Source organism: Musca domestica, unplaced genomic scaffold (assembly GCF_030504385.1).
Source record: "Musca domestica strain aabys unplaced genomic scaffold, Musca_domestica.polishedcontigs.V.1.1 183, whole genome shotgun sequence".
NCBI lineage: Eukaryota > Metazoa > Arthropoda > Insecta > Diptera > Muscidae > Musca > Musca domestica.
This window is the reverse complement of record NW_026712241.1, coordinates 1034763-1054732: the sequence shown is the minus strand read 5'-3', so window position 1 is coordinate 1054732 and position 19970 is coordinate 1034763. Positions and strand designations below refer to the sequence as shown.

At 32.5% G+C, this 19970-nt stretch overlaps 1 protein-coding gene across 1 annotated transcript in view; it reads left to right on the top strand.

Annotated features, from left to right (window-relative positions):
* Nucleotides 1-19653, top strand: part of LOC131800531 (hepatic leukemia factor-like) — a gene marked incomplete at its 5' end in the record, with an annotated part of 30552 nt that extends 10899 nt beyond the window's left edge. Inside the window, 4 exons of the mRNA XM_059121060.1 lie at nt 1986-2140; nt 8189-8414; nt 11767-12008; nt 12074-19653. Coding sequence (XP_058977043.1) covers nt 1986-2140; nt 8189-8414; nt 11767-12008; nt 12074-12160 — 710 coding nt within the window. The remainder of the gene's footprint in view (nt 1-1985; nt 2141-8188; nt 8415-11766; nt 12009-12073) is intronic.
* Between the last annotated feature and the right edge of the window lie 317 nt (nt 19654-19970).

The following is a 19970-nucleotide window of genomic DNA, read 5'->3' as shown; positions in this document are numbered from 1 at the left end:
GGAAAAAATACTCGTTTATCAGCCAAAAGGAGATAGAAACAAAGTGTTTTGTAAGAAAAAAAAAATAGGAGAAAACAAGGAGATTTTCATGAACATTTGTACGAAACTTTTTCTTTGTCAATTTTGCTATTAACAAGTAAAAAGCAGCTAATACTCTGCTCCATTTAGAAGGAAATTGTAAAATGTAAAAAAATCTATTAAAAAATCTGCAATAATTTCAAAATTCCAAATACCGGGTGTTAAAGTTATATGGAGCTATACTAAAATGTGGACTTAAATGGTCAATTATCTGCCAGATAATGTTCCGCCAAATACCAATTATTGGTAAGAAGTTTTTTACAGTGTACTGTATAAATGGTCAATTATCTGCCAGAGAAGGTTCCGCCAAGTACCAAATTTGAGATGTTTCTTTTAAAAATGCAGCTTAAATCTTTCAAATACCGAATATCTGGAGGTACAGTCATAAACTTGGACTTATATAGAAAGTTCTATGCAGGGAAGTTTATTACACGCGGGGAACACAAAGTTACATTTGAGGTACAGTCATATGAGGCCTATACCAAAATATGGTACATACCAAAAGTCCAGCTGACATAAAATACAGGGTGAGATGAAAAAATTGCAACCAACTTTAGACTGCTGCCATTTTAAAGTCACTCGTCCGACAGCTGTTAAAATTATTGCAGTGACAGCTCATTACATTGTTTACAAGCGTACAAAAGCATCTTGGTGAGAATTTTCCAGAAAAAAAAGATGAAATTCAAGCGTGATAGTGTGATTTCTTTATATTTGGCTGGAAAACAACAAGTGACCATCGTTAGAGAACTCCAGCATTTAAATGTGAATAAATCTTTTATGTCTCGTACCATCACTCGTCGCCTTCGGTTGGCCACCAGAACTCAAGCGCCGGCCATGGTGATGGTGTGAGCCTTCACTTCACAGTCGATGGGTCGCACTCCGGTCGTATTAATCGACCGTGGAAAATATTCGAAGGCCATAATTCGTGCCGAAGGTGACAAATTCGAACAAATCTAAACTTATTCTAAAATTTGATGCTATTTCCGACATTTTTTGCTTTCATTTAATAAAATTGAAAAAAAAAGAAAACGTAAAAATGATGGCATTTTACTTTGTTGCAGTTTTTTCATCTCACCTTGTACAATAATGAATTGCTCACTTTGTATTCCGTTTATTTGTATTTTTTACAAAACCCCTGATAAGTGTACACTCAAAAATTCATAAGAGTATTTTTCAAAAACCCGTTAAACTTAGTTACACTTTTCACCAATATTCTCGTTTAACGTTTCATTTCGTAAATTGCGTGTAATTCTCATATTTGTTATTATTAGAAAAAAGTTTATTTATTTTAGTTATCTTCTCTTCTTCTTCTATGGTATCACTATTTTATATGGGTCTCAATATTTGACCAAGTGTGCGAATTTTGTTCCCTCAAAAGCAGTTGAAATACACAATGTTGTACACAATATAGATAACCTAAGAGAAATGGGTGGTGAGAGGGGTCAGTTAGTGGGCTATCTTCTCAACGATGCAACAACGAATATAAAAACCTTACAAAGTAATTAAAACATTCATATTTGCTTAAAGAACTAATAAACGATAGCGATAGAAAGGAACTAATACAACTGTAAAATGTTCAGTAGTAACACAAAACCGCTTCGAAGAATAAAACAAAGTGCAAAACAAAATGTAAATCGCCAAAGCTTTAAGAACTTGAACATGAACTTGAAATGGAATAGAAACAGGAATAATGAAATTGTATGAACAAGTGTGAAATAAAACAGCAGAAAAAAATGTTTATGGAATAAAGGCCAATGCCACCGAGACAGACAATGACCAAAGTCACAGACGAGTACTGTTGTTGGAAAAAATTGTTTCTGTTTCTAATATTTCCTGCATGAGCTATTTGGAATTAATGTTTGCTTTCCCGTAATGGCTAATCGTTATTTGTGTTCTTTTAATTACAGGTAAATCCACATCGAATAGCAAAGAGGTAATTTGTCCCGATGACAAATACAAAGAAGAAGGTGATCTCTGGAATGTTGAGGCTCAGACCGCATTTTTGGGCCCCAATCTGTGGGAGAAAACTCTGCCCTACGATGCTGATCTTAAGGTAACACAAGTTAGTATCATCACCATCGCTCGCTCTGTAGTGGCTGCGTCAGTGTTTTCTTTTTTCTTAGTCAAAATACATAAACTTATTGTTGTACATATAATTTTTCAGAATAAAATATGGATATGGATGGCGGAACAAAAAGAACAAAAGGTCAACATACCCATATTTTAGGCTCATCATACAGTTGTGGTCATAAAAATAGCAAACAGTTAGAATACAATTTTTTTTTAAGATTTAACACTTGCAAATAACCATATATCAAATCTGTAAAATTATTTAGGTCTGTACTTTAAGAAAAAGGCTAAGCCTAAAAATATTGCATCACAATTATTATTATACACTCCACCGTAATATGGAGGGCATATTAAGATTGTCATTTTGTTTCTAACACCTCGAAATATACACACGTTTTAGACCACACAAAGTGTATATATATTCTTGATCAGCATAAAATTCTTAATTCCATCTATCTGTCCGTCTGTGGAAATCACTCTAGCTTCCGAACGAATTGATTTAGGTTGATAACGTATTCGTATAGCCCCCATATAACGGTACCTCCCTAAATTCGATATGTTGATGATTTTCGGGATATTATTCACCGGAATCGTTTCAAATTTCGTATTTGCAGTGCATAACGAGTACTACTACCTGGACGGAAAATTGTGTCTGCAGGTCCATTTGTTCATTTAGCCCCAATATGACAGTACCTCCCCATATTTTGTATTTTTACGTTTTTGTGACATTATTCACTGGAATTACATATTTCAGGTTTAGTATTTGAATATTGTAATGACCTATGACAAAACTTGTTTATGCAGGTCCAAGACTTCGTACAGACCCCAATATAACTAACTATATTCGGTATTTCTAAGATTTCAGGTTTTTTTTTTAATTTCCAAATGCCTCCAAATGGAGAACGGTATTTATAGTTCGACCCGGCCGAACTTACTGCTTTTTTATAACATTTTAATAACATCGTCATTCGATTCTGGATATTTCGGAGGCTACTCCCGATTTCTTCATTTGAACCACAAGTTTTTAATATTTTGATTTCTTAGTTGGTATTTAAATTTCCAATGCGATACTTTCAAATGTTTTAAAGTGTGGGCAAAACGCAATGATAGTGATTTGACTTTTTATGTTCTAGTGGAATAATAAGTTGCAAATGCGTAGTACAATTATTCAAAAAATACTAAATGGTAATAATTTTGAAGCAATGTTGGTGTCTAGGATGGAGGCATGTGGATTGTTTCGGATATGCGTACTATATATTACTAAATTTTGTATAGGGTGAAGATATAGAGCTAAAATACTGAAATTTCATATTGAGGACACTGTAGGCTTCTAGGTTTACAGACTTTGAAATCGATTTGGACATAAAACATGTATGAGGTCCCTTGGATGTAGGTGTGCAATATTGTCCTCGTTCAACATAAAATGAAAGATTTATCGACATTTTGATTTAAAAAGTAAACATTTTCCTATTTTTTATTCCGAAAAAAAATTTTGGCTCGCATGACAATTTGGCCTTCACTCTATGATCTCAAAATCGATTAACAATAGTAACATTTTAATAAAGTAAAACAAACAAATTAATATATTTGATATTTAAATCATTAATTAAATGAAAATTAAAATAATTAGTTGCTATTTTTATGACCAACATTGTAATCCGATTGTTTGTGAAATCGACTACACACGTACAAACATATACCTATAACAGAAAAAAATTGTTCACTATAAATTTTACTAATTAAAATAATGAAATTTACTCATTAAGAAATTTACACCGCCGACTAATGAAGATATAGACGACTACGGAATGTTCTCACAGCTTAGAGCCCATTGAACATACTCATGCTCACGAATTTAAAGATTAGACAATTTTAATATATATTGTGCTTTGATATTATATGACATATTATATAATTACATAATAATATAATAATAAAAAAAAAAATAATAACTTTGAAAATTTGCAAACAAACATATGAATTCCTTGAAAGCCTAAATTTGCTCTCGAAAACAGCAAATCGACTAAGAAAGCAAGCCAATGAAGTATGTCTATCTTCGCTGTGAGGGAGAAAACTTCCAATGCATTGTCCATATCTTCATTCATCTATGTTTACAAAATTTAACTATTATTCTTTTGATTTGGAAATTTCTTTTCAAAATTAAAACACAAAACTGTTTTCATAAAATTTGTATTCCAAATGAGTAAATTTTATTACTCAACCCAAACGAGACATCTCTCTCACACACACACACACAGTGTTCACGTGAAATGTTACTAAAATTGATGCTTTTGTAGTAGTGGCATACCATTGCATTTGTTTCATCGTTATTTTGTGTAAAAACATTTTATCAAAATATAAACACAATCGTCGACATTTTGTTTCTAAAAATGCATTGTAAATAACCTAACGTATTAACAATATATAGTTTTGAAATCAGTCACAACGAATTATTTACTTATTTAAGAAAGAGTAGCTTATTTTTCGAAGAAACCCGAAAAAACAAGATCTTCTTCCAAAAGACATTCCCAAAGAGACTTCTTTTCTGAAAAAATGTGGTAGAAGACCACATAACTTCTTTTTTCTAGAAGATTAAATGGTCAAGGGCCTTATTTTCAAGACATTAAATGGGCAAACTTTTTAATAGAAGCTTTGTCGTCTTCTCTCATTACAGATTACCGTAACTTCTCTCTGAGAGACTAGGTCAACCGCTTTTTTTAGAAGAAGAAAGATCATCTTCCAAGGGAGGACAAATGGGTTTCTTCCATACGAGAACAGTTGGTCTGCTCTAAAAGTATTTCTCAATTAAAGACCAAATTATATTTTTCGCTAAAAAATTTCAATATGTTCTTTTAGAGAATGCAACAAGTTCTTTTTACGTGAAATGCCAAATGAGATTCTTCGATTTGGTAATCTAGGGTAGGAAACCAAATTATATTTTTCTAAGGTTATGGGAAGTTAATTGACATGTATTTTCCCTATGGCAACTTATCTCGAAGATCTTCCCGTCTACAAGGTGAGATAAAAAAAAAACGGCAACCAATTTCAGACTGCTTTCATTTCTAAGCCACTCGTCCAACAGCTGTTAAAATTATTCCAGTGACAGTTCATTATATTGTTTACTAGCGTACAAAATCATTTTGGTGAAAATGTTCCAGCCCAAAAGTTATTCGTGATGGAATTCAAGCGTGATTGTGTGATTTCCTTACAATTGGCTGGAAAACCACAAGTGGCTATCGTTAGAGCACCCCAGCTTATAAATGTGAATAAATCTTTTGTGTCTCGTACCATCGCTCATTACCGTGATACTGGTAGCGCAGCCCGACGTCAAGGAAGTGAATATAAGAAAACAGCAACATCAGCAGAAATGGTTCGAAAAGTAAAGAAGTGACTTGATAGAAACCTGCGTCGCAGTGGCTGAAAAATGGATGAATACATCGCAATATTCCATTCGGCAAATATTAAAAAAAGAGCTCGGGTCAAAGCCATTGAAATTCCAAAAAGTGCAAGAACTTACACCGCAACAGAAAGAAAATAGACTCACAAAAGCTAAAGAGTTGCTTCGCATGACCGAAAGTGGTAAACTGTCGAATTCGGTTTTCTCCGATCAGAAAACATTCGTTGTCCAGCAGTTTGTAAACAAACAAAATTATCGTGTTTACTTGCTAAAGAGGTCAGCTGAAAATGTGCACCTTCGGTTGGCCACCAGAACTCAAGCCCCTGCCATGGTGATGGTGTGGGCCGTTATGGCGGTAGCCTATGGTAGCTCTTCGCTCGTATTATTCGACCGTGGCATCAGAATAAATGACGAATATTATTGCGAAAATATTCTGAAAGGTGTATTAAAGCCTTAGTCACGCAAATATTCTGGCCTCAGACCTTGGACATTCCAAAAGGACTCGGCACCATCGCACTCAGCATGCGCCACCCAAGAATGGTTACAAAATGAAGTTCACCGCTTCATTTCCAGCACACAAAGCCTTAGGCACGCAAATATTTTGGCCGCAGACCTTGGACATTCCAAAAGGACTCGGCACCATCGCAGTCAGCACGCGTCACCCAAGAATGGTTACAAACTAAGGTTCCTCGCTTCATTTCCAGCGCACAATGACCATCAAAATCTCCGGATACCAATCCGTTGGCCTATTGTGACTGGGGTTTTTTATCTCACCCTGTATAAGTTGTAGTTTTTTTATCTCACTCTGTATAAGTAAGCATTTTTACATGTCTGAACATATGATCAAATTCCAAATTTCACAATAATTTAAATCTGCACAAAATTCAGAAAATTTTTGGAAAAAACTTTGGAAAATTAAGTGAAAAGGTAGTAAGTTCGGCAGGCCTAATTTCAAAAAAAAAAAAATATTTAAAAAGTAGTGCTAAAATCACAAATATGCCGAATGTAGGGAGTTACCGTTATATTGAAACCTATACGAAGACGTCGAATTTTGGCCATAGGCCATTACGATAATCAAATACAAAACTTGAAACAACTCCGTTGAATAAATTCGCTAAAATCATTAAAATAACGAATATTGGGGGTTACCGTTACATAGGGGCTATACCGGGACCTGGACCTGCATAGACAATTTTCTGTCATAGGCTCGAGTACCTATTAGAAATTTTAAATACGAAGTTTGATACAACTCTCGTGAATAATGTCATCGAAATACCGAATATAGTGAGGTACAGTTATAGCAGGGCTATACGAAGACTTGGACCTGTTTTTAGAAATCTTCTGTCGTTGAATGTTGTATCCATTAGAAACTTAAAATTTTTAATTTCAAATGTTTCCGGGGTAAAGTATGACATAAATAATTAAAATACCGAGACTATACCAGAACATAGACCTATATTGACAGTTCTATGCAACGACGTCTCTTATATGATGAGAAAACAGCTGTCAATTTACAGCAAATTTGGGTTAATATTTTGAGTAAAATGGGGGCAATTCAAAACTTTTCAATACCAAAATTTCTGCAGACCTAACACAGATCTGAGTAAAATCTCAACAACCTACTTAATTTCGTTGGAAAGCTAGAATGATTTCCACGGACGGACAGAGGGACAGATTATCCGACATCGACATATACTATGTGGGGTGTAAAATGTATGTTTCGAGGTGTAGGGTATAATAATTGGGTCAAACCGGTATTCTTTTTCCTGTAAGAGGGCTATATAAGTAAAACCACCGACTTCCTGTGTTTTTTCGCTTCAGCCAAATTTCCTTATGAAAATTATCGGGTCATTACTACGAGCCCGCCTTGAGCATATGAAGGGCTTCCATGCATTAAAGCTGATATTTTCAAAATATTATCAGAATCTCTCAATAAGTAATCAAGACTAGCTAATTTTTTACCTTTAAACTTCTCTTTAGTCCAAAGAAGCTGAAAGCTTTCTGAACACCGACAATTTGAAATTCCTGATAACAATCACCGTTTTAAGAAACTCGAAAGTGCCCTATGCCAGGGCGAGTCTATATAGAAATACTTTTCATGAAATTTGTAAATCCTTTAATATTTGGATTTCCAAATTTCATGAAAAGAGACAATTCTTTAGAAAATGTGTTGCTACCCCGAATTTTTGGGCAGACATAGCCAATTTTCAAGCTTAATATAGCTGCAACTTTTTCTCTCTCTATGTTTAATGGAGAATTTTTACTAATCAAGACTTGAATGGAAGGAACACCCGTAATTATATAAAAATACACTTCGATGCTTAAAGGAAATTACAGAAAAAAAAGAATTGCATTTTTTGGATAAGCGCATTGATTCTTAAAAATAATTTCTTCTGGCTTGATTTCAAATACCAAAAAGAACTATATATTGAGAATAGGCATTTATTTTGTTTTTTTTTTTTATAATTTTTCACACCATGTGGACAACGAAAAGTGAACTTGACCACCCATGTTGTATTTGTATAACATCTATTTCACAAACACTTTTATTTGAAAATATATATATCTATTTCACACGCAAACATTCAAACATATCCTAAATCGAACATTTTTGCTATGCATTTTCTTTTCGTTTTGGCACAGTATGCCGATTTAGATGAATTTCTGTCGGAGAACAATATACCTGATGGCTTGCCTGGTACCCATTTGGGTCATTCGAGTAGTTTGGGTCATCGTTCAGATTCCCTAAGTCATGCAGCTGGTCTGTCCCTGGGACTCGGACACATAACAACAAAACGTGAACGATCGCCGTCACCGTCAGACTGCATAAGTCCGGATACCTTAAATCCACCATCACCAGCTGAGTCAAGTGAGTACCAACCAACGCAAAGAAAATGAACAAAAAAAGAACAGCAAAAGAAAAGACACCAGGTTACCGCTAGAGTAGATAATGATATTGATCACCCCGCCTCCCTTTACTTACTTTTGTTTGGTTTCCTTTCCTTTATTCTTGCCCCAATTACATTTTCAATTTAATCCCTGTAAAATAGTTATTTCTTACTAACATTTCTGTGGAACAAAATTTGCAAAATTTTTTTGAATTGAACTACATTTTGGTATGGACACAATAGTAATTAGATTTTTAACCAAAACTAAAAAAAAAAACAAATATAAATTCCATAATTTTATAATTTCATGACGATTTATTCTGGAGTCCTGCAATGTTTTATTGCTCTTGTAAAATATCTAATAATTATTTACATAAAATATTTAAAGAGACTATACTGAAATCCATCAAATGCTAAATGTTAAAATTGATGTATAAACTGTTATTGGTTGGAAAATGAAAATTCAGGGCCAGTTTAATTATTTTTCGATTATTTGAAATATTGAAAATAGATAGCTTGAACATTTCTTTGGATAAAAACTAAACAAACATGTAGTAAGCTGCATTCTAAGTTTTGAGCGATTTTATTAGGTTAAGGATGAAAATTATTAGGTAATATATGGAAACTTAAATGTTCGCTAGGATTAGTCAGAAAATATAGACATATCATTTCCCACAAAAAAAAAATCGTGTGTGTCAGCACTGAAGGTAGACTCGAAATGTGTACAAATTTTAAAGGCCCGATTTGAGTTATATGCAATGTGATTTTTGTACATTTAGACGCTCCCCAGAATTTTGAAACTAAATGAAAGGTAAAAAATATTTTAATAGAATTTCTTTAAATTTTTAAATTTCTTTTAGGTTTAAAAATTTGCCTTTGCTGACGATTTCAAGTAGCATTAGCTCTCTCGGCCAAATCTTTTTGTAATGTGTTGCTAGTTATTGGCGTAGCTCATTGATGGGCTACATTTTTTGAAGACTGAAAATTTTCGGTGCTATTGGTAATTTGGCGTTAGCATTTTAAATCCTCATTTTTATGAGACGAGCCTGAATTTATCGCATTGTATACACAAAGTTCTTCATTTTTGTATACAAATTCTGAAAACCGCCTAATTGTGTGCTATAAAAAATAATAAAATTAAAAAAAATGTTGGAAAAAATGTTATCAATAAAAATTCCGGCCACTAAGAGCACCAGTAGGGGCTGGAGCCTTCCAAACATTACAGATCGACAGGTCACGCTATATGGGCCTATGTCGAGAGCTTGACCGATGTTGAAAAAAAAAAACATTCTTAAAGGTGTGAATACATGAGCAGCTTGGCATCATGACCAGACATATTAATGTCAAAGTATAAGGGAAAAACGACGGCAGGATTAGCGTGTGGCTCTGGTATCCCTTTATAATATTTCACAAAATATGCCATGCGAAGACTTCAAGCTGCCCACACCTTAAGGCGCATTTTAATTCCAAGATGCCTAATTGGAATAATTTTGATTGGAAATTCTGGCCAAAACTGAAGAATATAGGAAGTGAGGAGTATCTGGGCATGGCAGTGAACCTACATTTCAGCAGGAAGGCTGAAGCTTGTAATCTCAGGGAACCTCAAACATCAAGAAATCGTTTGAAACTTTCAAAATTGTTAAAATTAGGAGACAGAAACGTTGTTGACAAAAACGCTCAAATTTTATAAAAATGCATGAGATCTTTATTAAAATCGATAGAGCAGGCCATATAAATTTGTGATTGAAGCATATGCAAATATTGACCGTGACTGTGACTCAAATAGTAGCATACTCGCTTTTCTCTGAAAAAGTACTAATAACAATACAAAAATTAAAAAATAATAAAATTATTTTTTTACTTCCAATAACTGTCGAGGAATTGATTTCCGTGATTATTAGAAGTAACGGTGTGTTCGCTATTTAGTCTCGCTTAAAGCTATGGCGGACATGGTTCATTTCTTCCCGAAGGATATAATTTCCACGATGATAAAGCGATATCAGCCGCGATGATTTCTATCGCCTAGATGTGACTTCGAAGTCACCTCCGGGATATTTTTGCTTGCAGTTTTGCTTTGTTGTTTTTGTACACAAAATCTTTCTGTTTTTTTCTCTTCTTGACTTATGGAAACAAGTTTAAGTTTATATTTACTGAGATTTTTTTATCTTTCGTAAACAAAAGAGTGGTGAGTAAACTATCTTGCAAAACTCGAGTACTCCCACTGGCGAGTATTTTTCTCTCGCAAGACGCAAATTGAGTAAAGATTCCCACAAACACGAGATGTTTGCCATTTTCTTCAATGCACGCTATATTAAAACTGCGCTTTTAGCAAAATAATTAATTTTTACAGTAACGATCTAGGGTATTACAATCTGAGGTATTAGGGCAACTGAGCAAACCTTAAAAGAGTTTGAATTTCACAGCCTATATTTTTAAAGGTTTTTTATACACCACTCAAAAATAGTATAGGTCCTCAAACGTTTTTTTTTATTTTGGCACTAAAAATGTACCATAACGGTCCGATTTGAGGCATTTACATGCGATTTGGCCGTAATTGAGTATTTTGGTTTCTTAAGGAACAGAACATAAAATGTTCAAGATTATCCATATTTTTTTCATCTTACCTGAGAAATTTAAGGTCCCCCCCCCCCCCAAATGCAGTTTTAGTTCTCAAGCCATTTATTCCTTTAGGGACTTACGCAAGGTTCGGTGTTGGGAGACTGGCCCCGAAATGGTTTCTTTTTTGAAAGTTTTGAATATTTTACAAGGAGGATTCAATATTTTGTTATTTGGACCACCCCGAAATGGTTTCGAAATTAATTTTTGGGTACTTGGTACTGTTTCCAATATTACACAATATTTAGAAAATGGCTTGGAACTGTGATCGGCTACGTCAATGGTATCGAAAATAAAGGATTATTTTATGTTACAATGTTTTCCAAAATCTGTAATATATAGTTTCGAAATGTAATTTGTTATTCCAGGAGTTATGTTTTAAAAAAATTCGCTGGAAAAAAGTACAATTTACAATTAGGAGAACACTATTTATATTAACGTTATAAAAACATAGCAGATTTACTATTGTGTCCTCAACAAAATGTTGGATTTTAGAAGAAAACATAAATTCTTGTTGTGGAGGATCTGGAAATAAAATATATTTTGCCAATTTATTAGATTTTTTCATTTTGACCTGCGTTGTTATATTTTTCTTTGAATTGTTTTTTTTATGTTTTCTTTTGTTTGTTTGGTTTGGTTTTTTTGAAACTCCGATAATTTTAGTTTACAATGGACAGTTTGTGAAACATTGTTAACATTTAGTATTTGATATTCCAGCATTTTCCTTTGCATCATCGGGGCGAGATTTCGATCCGCGCACACGAGCATTTTCTGATGAAGAGCTCAAACCGCAACCCATGATCAAAAAATCACGCAAACAATTTGTTCCAGATGAACTCAAGGATGACAAATACTGGGCTCGCCGACGAAAGAACAACATTGCTGCCAAACGTTCACGCGATGCACGCCGTCAAAAGGAAAATCAAATTGCCATGCGGGCGCGATATTTGGAAAAGGAGGTAGGTGGAAATGTCAAGTTGATGAGGTTTATTTTTGGAATTCATGATTTTTTTATTTTTTTTAGAATGCCACATTACACCAAGAGGTGGAACAGCTTAAACAGGAGAACATGGACTTGCGTGCACGTCTCTCTAAATTCCAGGATGTGTAATGCTGATTTTCTTTCTTCATATAAAAACACAAGAAAATAACTATGGTTTACATAAATTATGTATACTAATAACAAAAACCACAACACTTCTTTTCTGTCTGGATTTATAATACCTATACTATTAAAAAATTAAACGAATAATGATAACAACAGCAACAACAAGAACAAGAAAACTAAATATGTAGTTGAGTAATACAAAAAAAAAAAAAAAAAACAAAGAACAACCAAGAAACCAACCAAGAAACCAACCAAGAAACCAACCAACAACAACAACACCACCTGCGTTTTTTGTTAAAAAAAAACATGTTTTATTGAAATTACAACATAAATTACAAATTAATATAATAAAATAAAAACAAATTCAAATCTATACAAGAAACCATGCGATTTTATGTTGTAAAACAAAATCAGAAAGCCTCAGTTGTAATTTTTGTAATTTTTTATGATTTTTCAAGAAATGTAAGATTTTACAAAACTGAATATTTGATTTTAATTCTTAATTTTAGATTATTATCTATAGTTCTCAACGTGTTTGGAAACATTCAAAATGTTAATCTTGTGACTTCTTTTTGTTGACCAATTTATCGTTTGTGATTTTACTCGACTTGGAGAAGACATTAAATGCAAAATTTTTTTAATTGGATTTTTCAAAATCTATGATTTTAATTCAAATTTGTACACATTTGAAATCGGGAAATTTAATGTGTAAATGATTACATTTCTTTGAATAAAATCGTAATAACTAAACACACACACACATCTGTCGCATATTTAGAGCCACTTAACTACAGAACAAAAAACAACAACAACAAAACTTTCTTAACTTGTATACTTTTTTGTAAATTAGAAAATTTCCTAACTTTTGAGACCCGAAACTGAAATACTTTGTAACCATACTTCTGGCCCTTACCCCAACTATTCCCCAAACATCCTCTATCCCCATCATATAGCTTCTACAAAGCAAAAAAAAAAAAAAAAAACAACTCCAAATATCCCACCTTGTACTTTTTCTTCCCCCCCCCCCCTTACATTTAGTTTTATTTCTAAAATTTTAAAACAACAATAACAGCCACTATTTTATTATAATTTGTTTACGTTAAAATTTCTTGTTATAACCTCAAACAACACAATTACACTTATAAGTTTAATTTAAACTGTATACTACTGTTACTGTTACATGCATACATACATATATGATTATTTTTTTTTCCTCAAAAAAGAAAAAAACGTGCGAAGAAATGTTAATGTTAAATATTTTATTTTAGATTTTTTTTCTTTTAATTTTTAATTATTTTTTAATTTTGGTTTGTCGTCTTATAAAGAAAAACTTCAACAACAACAACAACAATACTTAAAAAGAAAACTACATAGAAAAACAAAATGAAAACAAATACAAAACCTATTTAATAAATGAATTATTAAATATACTATTATAAAGGAAAAAGATCAAGAGCTATACAATATATATATATTAATTAAAACAAAAGAACAACAACAAATATCTTAAGAGTATTGGTTTAATTCTTCACATCTTCATACAGCCATTGTGAAAATGAAACATGGTACGTTAGGCTAGGTGACTGGCAGATTTGATAGATATTTTTTTATTTTCCTTGAATATCAGAACGAAACAGACACATAAATAATCCATATTTAAATATGAGAAGAAGTTTTAAGCGAGTGTTATGCTATGGCAAAATCAATATTCCCCAAAGAGACATAAGTAATTATGGCATTTTCGGTTTTAATTTAATTAAAGAAGCAGCCTTTTCATTTTATGTGCCCCTTTTGTTAGTTGATTTGGTTTTTTTTATTTCAAAAATATGTGAAAACATCTCTAGAAAGGTACACAGAGGAGTCCAAAGGTCAGTTGGCTTATTCCGTAACTTTTTAACGACAGTCGATGTTGTTGTTTTATTGATTTTTCCTTTCATTTTAATTTTTTGCAAATATTTTGGAAGCTCTCGTCCATTCTCAAAAAGCTTTGATATTTTTAAAATTTTCTATTTAATTTCATTAGGAGTTGTGATGGTTGTGGCAACCCCAATAAATTCAAAATTTATAAAAAAAAAATTGTAAAATAAAATTGAAAAATGTCGAGAAAACATTTAATGGAAACGGACCAGCAAGATGCGTCAGCAAAATCTTGATGTTCCCTAACATACGCATACAATTTCTGTCCGAAACAGAGTTCCTCCGTTTTTCTGACATTTTCGTTCGTATTTTTTCGTTAAAAACATAAGTAGAAGGGGGGGATTTAGGATTTCGTCGTTGGTTGACTATTAGATGGCAGTACTTTTAAAGTGCTTGACATTGATTTAGCTGCGGCAATACGAAACACAAAGCCCAGAATGAAATCGGATTCCTCATTCCCTTTAGGCTTCTTCGTGCAGATTTCTAGAGAATACTACGACTATTATAAATAATTTCGAAAAAAGAATTACTTTTTCTCTTGCCTGCATTCAAACCTTTTAATAATATATCTCACAGAAATCAGAACACATTAGATTGCAACCTAAAATTTGACATGCGGTACGAAAATGCTTACCTGAGTCACTAGGTTAACAGTTACATACGACCTTATTACTCAAATGGGCAAGGACTGAGGTAACTAAATAAAGGTGAGAATACATAAAACGCTTATTTGAATGGCTTAAGTCATCGGCTGGCATCTTCGGAAAACAACAAAGTAGCAAAGGGTCAACATCCAACTAAGTCAGTCTAAAAAAGGAAGAAGACAGTCGATGACTTAAGCCATTCAAAAAAGCATTTTATGTATTCTCACCTTAAAAATCAATTGTACCAATGTAAAAATCTTCACTTCGAACAATTAACTATGTTTTAATTGTTTATTCAGAATCATTCTTTTCCAGAGCCTGCAGTTTCCAATCCCCGAAAAATCAGTAAAACCTAAACAGAACACGAATTAGAAAAATAAATATTTTCAAATTTTGTTAATTGTAAAATTTTGTGATTGAAAATCGTACATTATTTCGAATGTAATGTTTATACCCTACAACACTATGTGTTGGGGGTATTATAAGTTTGATTGGGCCAAAAATTATGTAACACCACGAAATACTGATTTCCCACATAGGAAAGTATATATGGATCTTCCTAGCTCGCCGAGCTGAGTCGATCTAGCTATGTATGTCCGTCCGTCCGTCTGTCCGTCTGTCCATGTTAATTTGTAATCACTCTACAGGTCGCAATTATGGCCCGATCTTAACGAAATTTAGAATGGAGGTGGGGCTAGGGTCAGAATAGAACCCTATTTCTTTTGGAGATGATCGCCAAATGTTTAGGGGTTGAAATGGACCAAATACTAAAAAAATTTTGGATTTTGCAGTAGCTATACAGGTCGCAATTATAGACCAATCGACGCGGAATTTCGCATGTAGCTAGAGTTTAGGACGGGGAAGAAGCCTACCAATTTGGGTGGTCATCGGATAATATTTAGCGGGTAAAATAGACCATATCTTTTTTGTTGAAAAATTTAAAAATTTTCATTAAATCGGGAATATTTTATATCCTGAGGAAATCACAAAGCCATGTCAAGGTTACTTCTGACCTTTACATTGATGTTAAGACCCAACAAATCGGATATATAGCAAAATATGTGCGATATATATGTCTATCAAAGGAGATATGCTTGAAAGATCTCATATATGTCGAGAACGGCTGAACTGATTTCGACAGTTCTCACTAATTCAGAATGGCCTCTTGGCAGGAAAGGAAAAACGTCTAAAAAAATCGCATAAAAATATCTCTTTAAAGATGAAAATATTGATTTTCTAAAATTTTCTCATATTTTTTCAATTTTGTCATATTTTTGGCATATTTTCATTTTGAATTAAACATTTGGTAATATTTCTACAGCTAACAAAACTAAGTAGTTACGATATCAGGATATCATATACAGATCGCATTTATGGCCCGATCCTAACGAAATTTGGCATGGGGATCAGATGAGGGTCAGAATAGAAGCCTACCCTTTTTGGAGATGATCGCCATATATTTAGGGGTTGAAATGGACCAAAAAAACTGCAAAATTGTCAGGAGGTCGTAATTACCGCCCAATCCTCACGCACATTTGAATGGGGATTACCGGACATTGCAAAAACCAAGCAGTTTTGGATGGCCATCAAAAATATTCAATGTGTGAAGGAGTTTGCCAACTTTTATAGACAAAACACGAAAATGTCCATTCCAGTGACTTTTTGGAGATTTCGCACTTCTGACTATTTCGTTAGCGCTGATTTCGTTGAAGAATATAGTCAAATCACTGTATCTCATATAGATGCGTTTTAGTCAAAAACCAATAATCAATGTTAATCTTTTGCCACTTCTGAGAGATTATAGGTCTTTGGGAAATATTCGTTCCAGATCTAGGAAGACCATTTAAGTGCAACATCTACCAATAAATTGGAAATAAGCAAATTAGTTAAGGTTGCTATTATTCGAAAATTAGAGAACGAAACCTGATGGTTTTCTTTTATTATTTGTCACAATATCTTGTGGAATTCTTTCGAGTATCTTGCCTATATAAACTGTATCGTTTATTATAGTGTTGTAGGGTATTCAACGGTCGGCCCCGCTCGACTGTAGCCTTTGCTTACTTGTTTAATAATAGGAACTAACTTGTATCTAGTATTTCGTTATCCCAGGTTTACACAGTAGTTAAGGCAGTGATTTTCCGGAAGTTAATTATATTTTTCGGGTTAACCCAATTAATTGAGAAATCAAAATAAATTAGATTATAGCAAAAAAAAATTAAATCAATTGTGGGTGATGAATTTTCAGGTTAACCCACGTAGAGATTTATATGTAAATGGTCTATTAGAAACTCCTGCCCCATGTGTTTCCTTGTTAAGCTTTAGGCGTAAAGAAAAGATCTGAACAATTTTTCTACCCACAGTTGGACGACTAAAACTAACTAAGACGACAAAACAAGGCCCATATAAGGTCAGTCAAAAAGACTACAATTTGACAATAAATTTATTCGTTCTAGAAATTTTGTAATTTGACTTTCTTTCAATTAAAATGATGTTTTTGATGGCAACCTCATTTTTTGAGCTAGTGACAAAAAAATCTTTAAAATTGAAATTCAACATTTTGTTAAAAAAAAAAAAAAAAAAAATCAAGTTAAGGCTGACAACATTGGTATCAATCGGCAGGTCTTAGAGACTACTTTGATTCCATCGGTAACTAACCGACAAATTTCGTTAATTACCGAAATTATAAGCGTTTTAATTTTACGAATTTTTTTCGGCAACTCAAAAAAAAAAAAAAAAAACAAAGAATTCCACTACAGATGGTCTTACTGGCCGACCTTACATAGGCCTTGAACTTAAATGGCGAATATAGCAGCCAGATTCGAACTGAGAATAAACTATCTTATTCGATTCGATAAAAAAAAATCGATCGAAATGAATTTTTAAAATGCCCTATTTGGACTTTCTTGAAATTTTGAAATAACTCAATAAAATCAAGCCCAACAGGGTCTTCTTTCCCGCTAATTATTCCAAGACATTTTCAAATGCAATTCAAAACATTTTAATTGTAAATCGCAAAATTTCATTTTAAATTCGAGAATTTCGAAAAATCCCAATAGAATTTCCATTTGTAATTCGAAATATTTCAATTGTAATTTGAGATAAACATTTGCTATTCGTAAAATTCCATTTGAAATTCGAAATATTTCATTTGTAATTCGAATATTTTTTAAGCGAATATTTTATTTGAATTTCGAATCATTTTATTTGTAATTCGAAAAAGCAAATATGAAGCCAATACAAAAATATATTGTTTCGAATTTCTAATGAAATTTAAATTACAAATGAAATAATTCGAAATTAAAATTAAATTTTACGAATAACGAATAGTATTCTCGAATCGAAAATAAAATGTCGCAAATAACAAATTGAATACAAAAATTACGATATACAAAAGGAATTCTCAACTTTCAATTAAAGGAAATTCTTGAATTTTAAATAAAATGTTTCGAATTTCATCTGAAAAATTGTAGTTCGAAATAAAAAAAAAGAAAAAAACATCTCCGATTCTCAAAACAACAATGTAAACAATTTGATTGGCAAAAAAATGGGAAAATTTTTTAACTAAACATTTTCAATTTGGATCAGCCAAAATTGGAACATGTCAAAAATTATTACAAAAAAAAAAAAAAGACTAGTTCCACACTTGACTTTCTTGCAAAAAATGTTCTTATAGCTCACATTTATAGCCTGAAATATGACGTCTTTTGAGGGCCTCGGATTTCCAGCCATTAACAAATCTAAAATAGCCATTACCATCATATTGTGGCACAAATGTCTTCAGGCTTATACTGACATAAAATTCTTATTTGATTTAGAAATTGTTTTCTATCGCTGGAATTAAAGACTTCAAGGAAGGAATGTTGTATCATAATGAGGAATTTAAACCAGAGTCCACCAAAATGAGACCAGACCCAACAGCATGTGTGTGGGAAAAAGAAAATGTTCACGGGAATGTATGAGTTGAATATCCGAACAACTTCGTCAACACATTCGTAAAATTACTCACGTTGAATACTTGTTTTCTAATAATTTGAAATGGATTGCTTAGTTTTTAAAATCCGTCATGTCCATCAGCTCTACTCAAATCAACGACAGTTAAAAATAATTTTTTGAAAAAAAGTTGCGTCGAAAAAAATTAGATATCCAATTTTTTTTAATGTTTGTTGCGTTCCCGTACCTTTCAATGGTGGAAATAGTAAAAGAGAGCATTTTCGCTCTGATTTGCCAAAATAAGCATCTCAGCCAATCAGAAGCTTGCAACCATGCTAATATTTTTTACCATTTGGGTTTGATTTGCCAGAAAGTTTTTCAAGAAAAAAATTGTACAACTAGTACAACATAGTTTCACAAAGGGGGTTCTGGAACACACTATATAATAAAATTGTGCATACACAAGGATGTTATAAAAGTTTTTATTTCACCTTTTCAATGAACAAGAATTGATATCCTGGTCGAATCTGATTTAAACTCAACTGAAGCAACATTTGTTTTAGGTTGTGCGGCAGGAGGGAACATTTCTACACCTATATTTTGTCAGATCAGTTGCCAAATTGTCACTCCAACTCTTTTTATTACTTCTTGCCTACTAAGAGCAGTTTTTCAAAATCACTCCTAATTTCAAAATCATTTTATCTGTATTAATTCGATAATTTGGTATGAAGTGCAATGCAGGGAAACATTTACTCTTTTATTTTCAAAATAATTTTTATTTGTCCCCTTCTTTATTTCCTCAGCCAATTGTCTCGTTTTCTTCTAAACAAATACTGCTGTAATTTTTGCCTTTACCCACCACTCCAGCCCAGCCCTTCACTTTTCAAGAAAAAAAAAACAACAATTGCAAGACCCGCTTAAAAACAATAAACTATCAAGGAAAAGAAGAAAGAATACAAAAAAATATATTATATATAAATAAAAATGAAAAAAAAAAAAAAAAAACACTCAAACACCGCATAGCAGTGTAGACCTCATTGTAGACTAAATATTGAAAAAAATAATGCAAAATAAAAAAAAAAACAAAAAGAAATTTGCTAACAACATTTTGAAGCAAAAAAGGCCGAGAAATAAAAACAAGATAATATTATTATTATAATAAAAAAATAATGTACCTTAGTTAAAAAAATGCATACAAAATAAAAAAAAAACAATATACAATGTTACTGTTTAATGATTTTTCTAACTTAGTTTACCTCCTTTGAAACAAAACAAAAACAAAATAAAATCATATTCTTTTGTAGTTGACAAAAAAAAAGAAG